General features: G+C 41.1%; 1 protein-coding gene across 17 annotated transcripts in view; it reads right to left on the bottom strand.

The window, feature by feature from the left end:
- Positions 1-13,951, bottom strand: part of Asap1 (ArfGAP with SH3 domain, ankyrin repeat and PH domain 1) — a 299,561-nt gene that overhangs the window by 99,452 nt on the left and 186,158 nt on the right. For all 17 annotated transcript variants that reach the window (XR_015624060.1, XR_015624059.1, XR_015624061.1 and 14 more), the window contains 1 exon segment: positions 9,615-9,760. Coding sequence is in view for 14 of the 17 variants with exons in the window: in XM_087557335.1 (XP_087413461.1) it covers positions 9,615-9,760 (146 nt within the window). In the remaining 3 variants the exon portion in view is untranslated.

Consider the following 13,951-nt stretch of genomic DNA (forward strand, 5'->3'; position numbering starts at 1 on the left):
ACAACACGGCTACCTCACAAGACCCGATATACCAAGAGCTGTGCTAACATGGAAGGGGAACCTCGGGGTCTCCACCTCTAGACAGAGAACTGGTCTACAGGGCTGAGACCGGGAAACAGTGTCCCTGGGAATGAGCCCTTATTTGGTTGTCCAGTACCAAGGGGCAGGACACAGAGCAGTAACAGTGAACAGAGGCTAGGAGTCTCCGTGTGTGTGTGTGTGTGTGTGTGTGTGTGTGTGTGTCCAGGACACAGGGGAAGGGGTTGAAGAGAGGGATGGGAAGGGAAATTATGTAATTATATTTTCATTTAAATGAGAAAAAGACGAGATCTTCAAAAAGGCATTAGAGTTCAGGATATTCAGCAACCGCCACTGGGCATAACTATCCTTTCTACACTTTTTAACATTTCAAAGAAAAGTCTCAAAAATAATGTGATAAAAATCTAGATTCAACATGCATGTTTTCAGCTATTTTCATCTGGAGAGAAAAGAAACTTAGAAATAAAAAAGAAAATAAAACAAAAAGCAATCCTTAACCCAAACCACAACACTCTGCAGTCAGACAGTGTAAACAGGAAGTGCTCTGCCACTGCGGAACTTTCTGCGGCTCCAGCAGCTCTGCAGCAGAAACTGCCCTTCATGGCTCAAGGACGAGCTGCAGGGCTGTGGAAAGGCTAGGGCAGAGAAGGGACCAGGGGCACCAAGAGTCCTGCCTGGACTAGACACCCTCTGACCACAGTCACTACTGTTAAATAAGGTTTGCAGACAGACTGTAAGACCACTGCAGCAAGGACTTTGAGGGCATGGCATTTAAATGGCGTCCTCTTAACCACAGAGAATCTCTTCCCCAGAGCGATTTTGCCTTTTGGGAACTTTAAATGTATCTGATGCTTCATGTCCTTTGCTGGGATCACATGACCAGCCAGCACTGTTCACCAAGCAACCACTGTATTATTGCTTTCTTTTCAAAGGTTAAAATCATGAGCTTAATCTTGATACTGTATATTTAATCAAACGAGCAACAAAACCACAAGCAGCTAAATTCAAGAGCAGTCTACTTTTATCTAGCTATTGTAAGGAGTGCATTGTAAAAGTAGTCCTTCTCGCTAATATACTGAATTTTAAATGGGCACAGTGATGGTAGGTATCCACACCACCACAGAAGAACCGCATGGTACATAGGTGCTTTACATAACTTCTGAAAATCCAACCACAACATGAATTTGTAGAGGGCTCGGGTGTGCATTTCTCACTGATAGGTCCTGCCTGCTTATCCCCGTATTTGTACAGACCCTCCATACATACAATACATACACTGAGAGTGACATGGCCCAGTTGATCATCAGTCTCCTTTTATAAAAGCGACGAAATCAGGATGTAGACATCTTTCCAACACATGGGAAAGCAGCTGTTGGTAACCTTTTCTTTCCTAAAGCTCTTGTATCTTGTCACAGACATGTTAAACATCCCACCATGTCCATGTTTCTCTAGTTCCTCACCACTAAGAGGCAGCATTTCGTAGATATAAGACACCTAACAGACCAACTTCTGGAAGCAGTGTAGATCCCTCCATCTTCTAAGAATGAAAACCACACAACTGATGTTAGAAAAAGAAATTTACCAGGAGGGAAACACTGGCTCACAAAACCTAGGGAAGTGCAAAGGCAGAACGCCGAAGACACACCCCAGCCTCCTTGAGGCACAATGGAGGCCAGTGGACTTTGGTTCTGTACATTTCTTTACAATGACATTTGGACATAGTGATATTTTATTAAACATTTTTGTTCCTCTAGATTATAACTTGATGCCTAGACTATGATTTATATTCCAAAAAACTTAAACTCACAAAAATTTAAAAACACAGTATAGAGAGGATCCTGTTTATTCTTCAACTTTTCTGGTAGCAACAACAGCTTACATATTATTTTATTAAAATCTAGAAACTGAAACTAAGATGATTACACTACAGACCTTATTTAAATCTCATCAGTTCTTGTATATGCTTGTTTCTTAAACAACAACTATATCTTTGCACATATGTCTAAGGAAGGTGTAGTTATTGGTCTCTGTAAAAAGTCCAGTGCTTGACTTGGGGCCACAGAAAAGATGCCTCTCTGCCTGGGTTTGGTAAGCAAGGCACTCAGAGGCAGCAATACCTGTTGATTAGATGGTCCTACAGACAACTCCTGCTAGCAGACCAAGAAAATATCTACCCGATGCTGGTTTTCTAAGAGTTAGGGACCCTTCCCAAAAAGATTCCAAAGAAAAGCACGGTCCAAGCAGTGTTGAATCTCAGAGCTCTGCAAGCAGCATCTGACAGGGCAATGCATAGTGAAGCTATGGGAAAAAAGCCAAAGCCAGTGGCAGATCCAAGGGAGACAGAGGTGCCAGCACAATGTCACGCTTGTCAGAAAAAGCTACAGTTTTCTTAGGCAAAGACAGCCCAAGAAAAGTAACCATGTGAACTAAACCAAGTCCAGTGTAAAATGATTATTTTTATGGCCACTCACCAGGAACAGCATCACCATTTTCAAACAGAAAATATTTATTTTTATTTTCTGAATGAAATGAAATAAATTAGGTCTTACAGAATTTCTTTTTGATCTTCCTTAGACTTCTATTCTATGAAAGAAGCGAGGACATAGCCAAAAAAAAAACAAAATAAAAACAAACCCAAAATTTGGACTGAGTAAGTCTAATGAAACAGCAAGACCAGCACTTTTGGTTTGGGAAAGAAAATCCCTAGAATATACAGTGGCAGAAGGAACATACACAGAGTGGTAGAGACAGCTGAGGTAGAGACAGAACAATGGGCTCTAGATGCTTTCTAGCAGTGTGAACCAACATCATCTCAGCATGATTCAGTACTCTTGGGAAGATACCTAATACAGGACAGCTAGGCACTGTGGTAAGACAGCCACATATTACTTTAATAGTTACTTTTCTTGTCACTGATATATGATACTTGTCAGAGTGTACTTAAGAAAGGAAAGGTTCAGTTCAGTTCGGAAGAGCATAGAGCAGCCTTTGAGGAGGGCATGGTGGAGGTCTCTGAAGAGGACCTTAGAGCTGGGATGCCTCACGTCTTGGCTAATGTCAAAGCACATCTGTTCTATAGGAACGTGAGAGATTCATGTGACAAGTTGTACCCCTGGGAAAACGGCTTCCTGGGTTCTCTGCCAGTTATTAACAAAGGGAGGGTGAGTCTTACTTCACTTTCTTTTTTGGTACAGGCCCGTAGCATCCATGCTTACTAATCTATAAGCAACTCCCACAGCAAGTGGCGAATAATACCCAGAAGGAAGAGGAAATGAGGTTCAAGTCATTTAAGAGCTAAAGAAACATCGTGGGCTTGTTAACCAAATGTCTTTTTTCAAGCGTTCAAAACGATCAAGTATCTTATGTTTAACTGTTTTTTGTTTTTTTTTTTTCAGATTATATGATATATTACTTATGACTTATTTAATGGCAAAACCACCAATTAAAATTAAACAGTCAGGAAAACAGATTTATGCATGTTTTTAATACAAGAGAAAACATTCTGACTATCTAAAGTTTACCCAGGTTAAGAGACTGTAAGAAGGCTTTTCAAATAGGTAGTATTCTTCTACTGTAAGTTGTCTGCATCAACTGATTTTATGACAAGCTTACCAGGCAATGACACAGAGGCCCATCTGATATATAATCCACCCAAGGTGAGGACATTTCAACTTAGGCTCCAGATCCTTAGGGGATGCAAAAGTGCAATGCTGGGGGAGGCAGGAGGAGATACAATGCCTCTTCTCCAGCACAGGAACTAAAATGGCAATAAATCACATTGCTGTGGTCCCCTACCTCTTAAGACTTAGATGATACTTGATTAAATCAAATCAAGGGCAAATGTGACAGTTGTTACAGAAATACTTTCACAATGGTCAGAAGAAGCAAGCTGGAGTAGCCATTCTAATATCAAATAAAATCAATTTTCAACTAAAAGTCATCAAAAAAGATAAGGAAGGACACTTCATATTCATCAAAGGAAAAATCCACCAAGATGAACTCTCAATCCTAAATATCTATGCCCCAAATGCAAGGGCACCTACATACCTAAAAGAAATCTTACTAAAGCTCAAAACACACATTGCACCTCACACAATAATAGTAGGAGATTTCAACACCCCACTCTCATCAATGGACAGATCATGGAAACAGAAATTAAACAGAGATGTAGACAGACTAAGAGAAGTCATGAGCCAAATGGACTTAACAGATATTTATAGAACATTCTATCCTAAAGCAAAAGAATATACCTTCTTCTCAGCTCCTCATGGTACTTTCTCCAAAATTGACCATATAGTTGGTAAAAAAACGGGCCTCAACAGGTACAGAAAGAGAGAAATAATCCCATGCGTGCTACCAGACCACCATGGCCTAAAGCTGGTCTTCAATAACAATAAGGGAAGAACGCCCACATATACGTGGAAGTTGAACAATGCTCTACTCAACAATAACTGGTCAAGGAAGAAATAAAGAAAGAAATTAAAAACTTTTTAGAATTTAATGAAAAGGAAGGTACAACATACCCAAACTTATGGGACACAATGAAAGCTGTGCTAAGAGGAAAACTCATAGCTCTGAGTGCCTGCAGAAAGAAACAGGAAAGAGCATATGTCAGCAGCTTGACAGCACACCTAAAAGCTCTAGAACAAACAGAAGCAAATACACCCAGGAGGAGTAGAAGGCAGGAAATAATCAAACTCAGAGCTGAAATCAACCAAGTAGAAACAAAAAGGACCATAGAAAGAATCAACAGAACCAAAAGTTGGTTCTTTGAGAAAATCAACAAGATAGATAAACCCTTAGCCAGACTAACGAGAGGACACAGAGAGTGCGTCCAAATTAACAAAATCAGAAATGAAAAGGGAGACATAACTACAGATTCAGAGGAAATTCAAAAAATCACCAGATCTTACTATAAAAGCCTATATTCAACAAAACTTGAAAATCTGCAGGAAATGGACAATTTCCTAGACAGATATCAGGTACCGAAGTTAAATCAGGGACAGATAAACCAGTTAAACAACCCCATAACTCCTAAGGAAATAGAAGCAGTCATTAAAGGTCTCCCAACCAAAAAGAGCCCAGGTCCAGACGGGTTTAGTGCAGAATTCTATCAGACCTTCATAGAAGACCTCATACCAATATTATCCAAACTATTCCACAAAATTGAAACAGATGGATCACTACCGAATTCCTTCTATGAAGCCACAATTACTCTTATACCTAAACCACACAAAGACCCAACAAAGAAAGAGAACTTCAGACCAATTTCCCTTATGAATATCGATGCAAAAATACTCAATAAAATTCTGGCAAACCGAATCCAAGAGCACATCAAAACAATCATCCACCATGATCAAGTAGGCTTCATCCCAGGCACGCAGGGATGGTTTAATATACGGAAAACCATCAACATGATCCATTATATAAAGAAACTGAAAGAACAAAACCACATGATCATTTCATTAGATGCTGAGAAAGCATTTGACAAAATTCAACACCCCTTCATGATAAAAGTCCTGGAAAGAATAGGAATTCAAGGCCCATACCTAAACATAGTAAAAGCCATATACAGCAAACCAGTTGCTAACATTAAACTAAATGGAGAGAAACTTGAAGCAATCCCACTAAAATCAGGGACTAGACAAGGCTGCCCACTCTCTCCCTACTTATTCAATATAGTTCTTGAAGTTCTAGCCAGAGCAATCAGACAACAAAAGGAGGTCAAGGGGATACAGATCAGAAAAGAAGAAGTCAAAATATCACTATTTGCAGATGACATGATAGTATATTTAAGTGATCCCAAAAGTTCCACCAGAGAACTACTAAAGCTGATAAACAACTTCAGCAAAGTGGCTGGGTATAAAATTAACTCAAATAAATCAGTTGCCTTCCTCTATACAAAAGAGAAACAAGCCGAGAAAGAAATTAGGGAAACGACACCCTTCATAATAGACCCAAATAATATAAAGTACCTCGGTGTGACTTTAACCAAGCAAGTAAAAGATCTGTACAATAAGAACTTCAAGACTCTGAAGAAAGAAATTGAAGAAGACCTCAGAAGATGGAAAGATCTCCCATGCTCATGGATTGGCAGGATTAATATAGTAAAAATGGCCATTCTACCAAAAGTGATCTACAGATTCAATGCAATCCCCATCAAAATACCAATCCAATTCTTCAAAGAGTTAGACAGAACAATTTGCAAATTCATCTGGAATAACAAAAAACCCAGGATAGCTAAAACTATCCTCAACAATAAAAGGACTTCAGGGGGAATAACTATCCCTGAACTCAAGCAATATTACAGAGCAATAGTGATAAAAACTGCATGGTATTGGTACAGAGACAGATAGACCAATGGAACAGAATTGAAGACCCAGAAATGAACCCACACACCTATGGGCACTTGATTTTTGACAAAGGAGCCAAAACCATCAAATGGAAAAAAGATAGCATTTTCAGCAAATGGTGCTGGTTCAACTGGAGGTCAACATGTAGAAGAATGCAGATTGATCCATTCTTATAGCCCTGTACAAAGTTTAAATCCAAGTGGATAAAGGACCTCCACATCAAACCAGATACACTCAAACTAATAGAAGAAAAACTAGGGAAGCATCTGGAACACATGGGCACTGGAAAAATTTTCCTGAATAAAACACCAATGGCTTATGCTCTAAGATCAAGAATCGACAAATGGGATCTCATAAAACTGCAAAGCTTCTGTAAGGCAAAGGACACTGTGGTTAGGACAAAACGGCAACCAACAGATTGGGAAAAGATCTTTACCAATCCTACAACAGATAGAGGCCTTATATCCAAAATATACAAAGAACTCAAGAAGTTAGACCGAAGGGAGACAAATAACCCTATTAAAAAATGGGGTTCAGAGCTAAACAAAGAATTCACAGCTGAGGAATGCCGAATGGCTGAGAAACACCTAAAGAAATGTTCAACATCTTTAGTCATAAGGGAAATGCAAATCAAAACAACCCTGAGATTTCACCTCACACCAGTGAGAATGGCTAAGATCAAAAACTTAGGTGACAGCAAATGCTGGCGAGGATGCGGAGAAAGAGGAACACTCCTCCATTGTTGGTGGGATTGCAGACTGGTACAACCATTCTGGAAATCAGTCTGGAGGTTCCTCAGAAAATTGGACATTGAACTGCCTGAGGATCCAGCTATACCTCTCTTGGGCATATATCCAAAAGATGCCCCAACATATAAAAAGACACATGCTCCACTATGTTCATCGCAGCCTTATTTATAATAGCCAGAAGCTGGAAAGAACCCAGATGCCCTTCAACAGAGGAATGGATACAGAAAATGTGGTACATCTACACAATGGAATATTACTCAGCTATCAAAAACAATGACTTTATGAAATTCGTAGGCAAATGGTTGGAACTGGAAAATATCATCCTGAGTGAGGTAACCCAAGCACAGAGAAACACACATGGTATGCACTCATTGATAAGTGGCTATTAGCCCAAATGCTTGAATTACCCTAGATGCCTAGAACACATGAAACTCAAGACGGAGGATCAAAATGTGAATGGTTCACTCCTTCTTTAAAAGGGGAACAAGAATACCCTTGGCAGGGAAGAGAGAGGCAAAGATTAAAACAGAGACTGAAGGAACACCCATTCAGAGTCTGCCCCACATATGGCCCATGCATATACAGCCATCCAATTAGACAAGATGGATGAAGCAAAGAAGTGCAGACCGACAGGAGCCGGATGTAGATCGCTCCTAAGAGACACAGCCAGAATACAGCAAATACAGAGGCGAATGCCAGCAGCAAACCACTGAACTGAGAACAGGATCCCCATTGAAGAAATCAGAGAAAGAACTGAAAGAGCTTGAAGGGGCTCAAGACCCCATATGAACAACAATGCGAAGCAACCAGAGCTTCCAGGGACTAAGCCCCTACCTAAAGACTATACATGGACTGACCCTGGACTCTGACCTCATAGGTAGCAATGAATATCCTAGTAGGATCATCAGTGTAAGGGGAAGCCCTGGGTCCTGCTAAGACTGAACGTGATTGTTGGGGGGGAGGGCGGCAATGGGGGGAGGATGGGGAGGGGAACACCCATAAAGAAGGGGAGGGGGAGGGATTAGGAGGATGTTGGCCCGTAAACCGGGAAAGGGAATAACTCTCGAAATGTAAATAAGAAATACTCAAGTTAAAAAAAAAAAAAAAAGAAATATTTTCACACAACCAATCACATACATGGTCAGGCCCAACAATGTGAATGTAGTTAAGATATGGTGATACCCAGACACAGTGTGGCAAAGAGACTCTGCTGTCCATCTGCTTCTGTCTTCTTGGGTCAACATCTTTAAAGACCTTACATTTAAGGTTTCTTCCCGCCATACACGTTCCATAAACCCTATAACCTTTTTCTTGAAGGTATGTAAGGGGTTGGCAGTGGGGAGAACTGTAAAAGGGGATATGTAGAATTATGGGAGACTCATTATTTCAAGAACCAAGACACATGGGTGTGTCTGTCCAGTGCAGGCAGAGTATATTTCCATTGCCTGTTCAGCACCGAAAGCATCCTTACTCTTTAACCAATTTTCAAAAAAAAAAAAAAAAAAAAAAAAAAAAAAAAAAAAAGGGCTGCACACACAGGGACTGCACAGGTCTATGTCAGATGGCGCTCAGGAGCTGAAAGGAGAAAAGGATATATCTCCCCATTCCTACCCTAGAACCTCTGCCAAGAGAACCTCACTGAGAAACAAATCACTCTTAGGTGGGCTGCACGCCGAGCAGTGATGGCAACAGACAGAGAGCTTAACAACAGCTTGGAGCTTGGAAGTTCTTTGTCTACTGGTGGCATCTCAGGGCTTTTTCTTTTTTGTTTTTTAAATTTATCTCATTTTTAAATTTACTTTTATATATTTTCTTCTTTCCGTTTACCCTATCGGTCATTTGCTTATGTATAATGGCTTCCAGCTCATTGTTTTTATGGGATTCCTGGGTGTGCTAATGAATGTCCCTGCGTCTATACCTGTCTCTCAGGCTTTTCTTAGGCTCTTTTCCTTCTGTTTGTTTTGTCCTATTCCAATGACATGTTAGTTTTTGTTCTACCTTATTTTATTATTATCTCTTAGATGCCTGTTTATTTTCTGATAAGAGTAAGAAAGAAGATGGATCCAGACAAGAGGAAGGTAAGAAGGAACGGGGAGGAAGCAGGGAAGGGAAACCATAATTAGTATATATTGTAGGGAGAGAAAAATCTATTTTCAATAAAAGGCAAAAAAAAAAAAATCCCAATACAAAACAAAGTCTGCTAACAGTTACCTTAAAAGAGTTAGCAGTGTAGAATGTAGAAGACTGACGGCTCTTTCCCTTCAGTATAGCCACCATGCTATCAGTTGGCCTAAAGATACAAGGCTAGAGATGTGACCCTGAAACTTGTAAAAAACGTGACCTCTGCCGGACTGCACAGCCTGCTCTTTGACTTCCCGCCCCAGGACTGAGGACAGAGGTGAGGAACAGTGGATTATTCTCTGTACACCTAGTCAGGCTAGAGCTCTGCTTCCGGATGGAAGCCAAGACTCACCAGATTTTTCAGCAGCGTGGACAGTTCCTTTGTAAGTGTAGAAAACTTGACAAAAGCAGTGCCCAGGTCAGGGTTGTCTCTGCTTAAAAAATTACTTCCAAACTTATCCAGAACTTGTGCATAGTTTTCCTCATTTTGTACATGATCTGAAAAGGAAGCAAAGAAGGGGCGTGAGTGACTATTTGACACAGTGAGGAGTTCTTTGAATGTGGATCACTGGAACCTCTTATAAGGAAGGCAGAGAAAACCAGCATCGATTCTTTACTGGACATGCCCAGAGGCTGGCAGTACACTGAACTCTCTTTCCTTCTGAGACAGGGTCTGATACACTGTTCAGGCTGGCCTCAGGCTCTTGTGCTGTGATTACAGGTGTGTGCCACCATATCTGGCTGGCATTGGCGCTGTCTGTCTGTCTGTCTGTCTGTCTGTCTGTCTGTCCCTCCTCCCCTCCCTCTTTCTTTAAGGAGCACTCCTTCTTCCTTCATAGCACTCACTCATTTATAGCCCAGCTCACTCACTTCAGTTGTTTAAGGGAAAAATTCTTCCCACATTCACCAGCAATTAAGAAACTAAGAGGAAATTTGTCATTAGAAAACAATCTGCAAAATCTACTTTCTTTCTACAAAAGAAAACCTCAAGAGTTCTAGCATGTTTCTTGCTCTGAATCTAATCTCGACTCCTTTATTTTGTTTTGTGCTCTAGGCCTACAAATAAGCATCTGTAAACTTTTCTTTTTTGTAAAATCTTCTCTAGGTACACAGTTTGCATGCTTGGATCATAATTACAATAACGTCAACGACAAAAACATCTATGCTTTCTACCTTAGTTGGCGCACAAAAATTATTCACCTTCTATTTACGGATAAATTTCCCCCAGTTCTTTCTTTCAAATCTAGAAATTGAGGCCAACTCTACAGGAATTGGTGTGATGCACATCGACATTTCTCAGTAGAGTGGACACACAAATAGTAACTTACCCCCATGAAGACCTGTCCTGTCTTGCAGGCTATCATGCTCTCTTCATCATCTTCTACCTCATGGCTGCTCCCCCTCCTCCCCTTCCCTGTCTGACCATATCGAACTGAAAAGCCCCTCCCCGTCACTGGGACTTTATTATTATTTTTCTATTTATGCTTACTATTTGAGATCTCAAGTCTTATCACTTTAAGTGCTTTCCAAAATGTTAAGTTGGTACCTTGACCCCTAAAACATAAACTTACGCATCCAGCCACCTATCTCCATTAGGGTACCCAATCAAAGGCTACATGGACCCCTCGGTCTTCTTCCTCAAGCCTTTGTCTTCCTTAGGCACTGGCAAACAGCATTAGAGAAGAGAAGCTGCAATGGGAAACCTGTCAAGCCATACTTGGTTTTTTTCCCTCACACGCCACTTACCACTGAGAATCCCACCTTTAAAGATATATACCCCAACCTGAGAATTTCCCATTATCTCATGCTAATCATCACCTACCTAACACTAGTGCTTTCTCCTGGTCTCTTGATGGCTGCTCTTGCTTTGTTACTAAAGCAGCACCCTGCATGGCCCTATTGGATTATGTAGCAGATGTTAACTCCCGCCACACGCCTGGCCCTTGTCAAGGCACCGCCAGGCTCGTCATGGTCTGTATAGGCATATGGGGAGAAGTGCAGGGCCTTCCCACACCCTGGGACTAATGTACAGAAGCTGGCCTCACTGCTGACTGAGTTGGAGGTGATACTCCTTGCATGTGCCAGCTTTTTGAACGTTCTAGTCTACCTCAAATCTCTCTATCCCTCAGTTTTGGCATACAAAGATTCTGTATTTGAGTGGAAGCCCGCAGCTCATGCCTAGTATTTACTACATGAATGAGTAAACAAGTATCTGTCAGAGTCTTAGGCCTTTCCTCCATTAGAAGGAACCTTCCCTTGCCTGTAAGTCCTGCACTAACATGCATGGTTTTGTACATCATCTGTGTACATGAATATTTGTCCATAGGAGGCATGGATTGCCTCTGTCACCTCTGTATCCCCACTCAACAGACTTAATAATACTGAAGATTTTCCAGAGAGCTGGACTTAGGGCTTAGTAAGAATTTGTTAAGCCTTCTGAAATTTCTTAGGCTGCTTATTCCTAGGTATTCAACCAGAGAAATGAAATGCTTTACTTTAAGCATTCTTCAATAACTGTACAAGAGCAACAGGCATTCAAGAACACCAGCCTGGGAATGGGTAAGAAGTATCACTGTCATTCATGAGACCAGATGAAGCTCCCAAGACTTCTCATCACAGCATTAACATTCATGATGCCCGCAGTGGCGATAAGCATTTATGGCTGAGATATTTTTAAAAGATAAAACACATCTCTGACTAAGCCTCAGAAAAACAGAAAGACCATCTCAGCTCAACAACAGGCCATGCATGTCTGCCCTAAAGCATAGATCTACCTGGGTCACAGAAGCCCACACCCCACTGAGAATCCCACCTAATGCTTCCTTCTGCTTTAGCAAGCCAGTGAGAAACAATGAAGTTCATTTCAATGCACCCAGAGAAAGCACCTCAGCAGTTATGAGAAACACTGGCACACAGGCTTTCAGTTTGTTTACTTGAAATTATAAAGTGAAATGTGTGTAAAAGTGTAAATGAATAGAGTATCTGATACTCACTACCCAGATTAAGAAAGGAGTTATCACAGACTGGTTCTAGTTCCTGGGCATCTCATGAAACTGCAATCGCCTCTCTTCTTCAGCATCTATCTATCCCCCCTGAAATACAACTTCATGCAGAGTTAGGAAGAATTATGAGAAGCCTGGCAGATGAGCACTGATGACTCACTGAGAAATCACATGAACTGAGCAGAGATGGATCATGGGAGGAGGGCACTGATTTGTGTTGAGAATGTTCTCTGGCTTAACTGCTTTCTCTAAAATACCCTATATTCTCTCCTCACCAGATCTCTGCAAAGTGGTATAGATGAGAGGCAGAAAGCCAGAATGAATAAGCATAAGCTACGTCAGAGATCCGGAAAACCTATATATTGCCTGGGTGTGCATATGTATGCATCGATGAGTGTTTTTCCAAACACAGTGATATGTCATATGTACAGTATTCTTGTATAGATACAGATATTAAACTATAGCAGTATAGTAAGTTGAATTCGGTGATAATACTACTAAAAGGGGGAGCCATATAGGCCCAAAATAAGCTGGCCATTGCTACCTCAGAGCTGTTTGTAATATCTCACAGCAAAGGGACAGGTCACATGCCTTTTAGCTTATTGAATTATAAATAAACTATTGGGGATAGTTTACTGAAGGCACCCTCCCCCAGCCCACTCTTCCTCACAAAATACTACTACCTCTGTATAAAACCAAGAGTTTTCTAAGAAGATTTTTTTCAGTATGTAACAAGTCTGAGAGGAAGTGACATTGCGCTGGGGAGGAAATATTACAGGCAGAGCCCACATTTGAGGACAGTTGGCCAAATGAATGCGCTATCACTTTAGGCACACATGAAAGAAGAAAAAGTATAAATGTTTTAGCGGACATCACCACAGAAATAGGTCTGTAACTAAAGAGACCATCTAAAACCACAAGAAATGGTCTGATCACGCCAAGAGATGCGGGAGCATGAGGAAGTTTTCTTTTATGATCTGTACTAGAAGAATTAGAAATAACAAGACAAGAGAGAGCAGTCTTGGGCTTCTAAGACAGTGAATTGTGGGAAGGAAGAGGTAAAGCAGAAAGACTATTTTGGTGAAGTTCACAATTTATAGGCCTTTTGGGGAGGTGTATAAGCTTGAAAGGCTGAAGCCCTCAGACATATTAAATAAGCCCCTTCCCTGTTGATTGGCATCTCTGACAATCTTGTTTGCAGGTCCCAGACACTGAATGTAGCTTAGAGGAAAAGCTCTTCCCTGCTCAAATGCAAATTTGAAGTGAGATGAACTTTCATTCAATGCCCATGTGCCATTATCTTGGTCAAGTGGCCTTCTCTAAGTCACACCTGAAAAATGGAGACATCAATGGAATTTACCTCAGACAGTTAATCTGTAGTAGGCTAGTATAAGCACAGTATGTAATAACGACAACAGTGATGGTGGTGCCATCGCTGCCCACCCTGCTCACTGCAGCACAACTAGTCTTGTATCTTCTGGCCAGGTGGCACAGGCATCAAAAACACTCTGAAATCAGAAAACCAAGAGCTCACACCCTGAGAGTTGGGAGTGCCTCTGAGTTGTACTGCAGTTCCACTGCTTAAGCACACCTTGAGGACTTTCTCAATAATTCACAAATGACAGTGAAAACTGAGCAGACCTTTCTCTGAGGACTACTTACTTGTGGTAGAACTTACCATACTTCC

The sequence above is a fragment of the Rattus norvegicus genome, chromosome 7 (assembly GCF_021556685.1).
Source record: "Rattus norvegicus strain SHRSP/BbbUtx chromosome 7, alternate assembly SHRSP_T2T, whole genome shotgun sequence".
In the NCBI taxonomy this organism is placed as follows: Eukaryota; Metazoa; Chordata; class Mammalia; order Rodentia; family Muridae; genus Rattus; species Rattus norvegicus.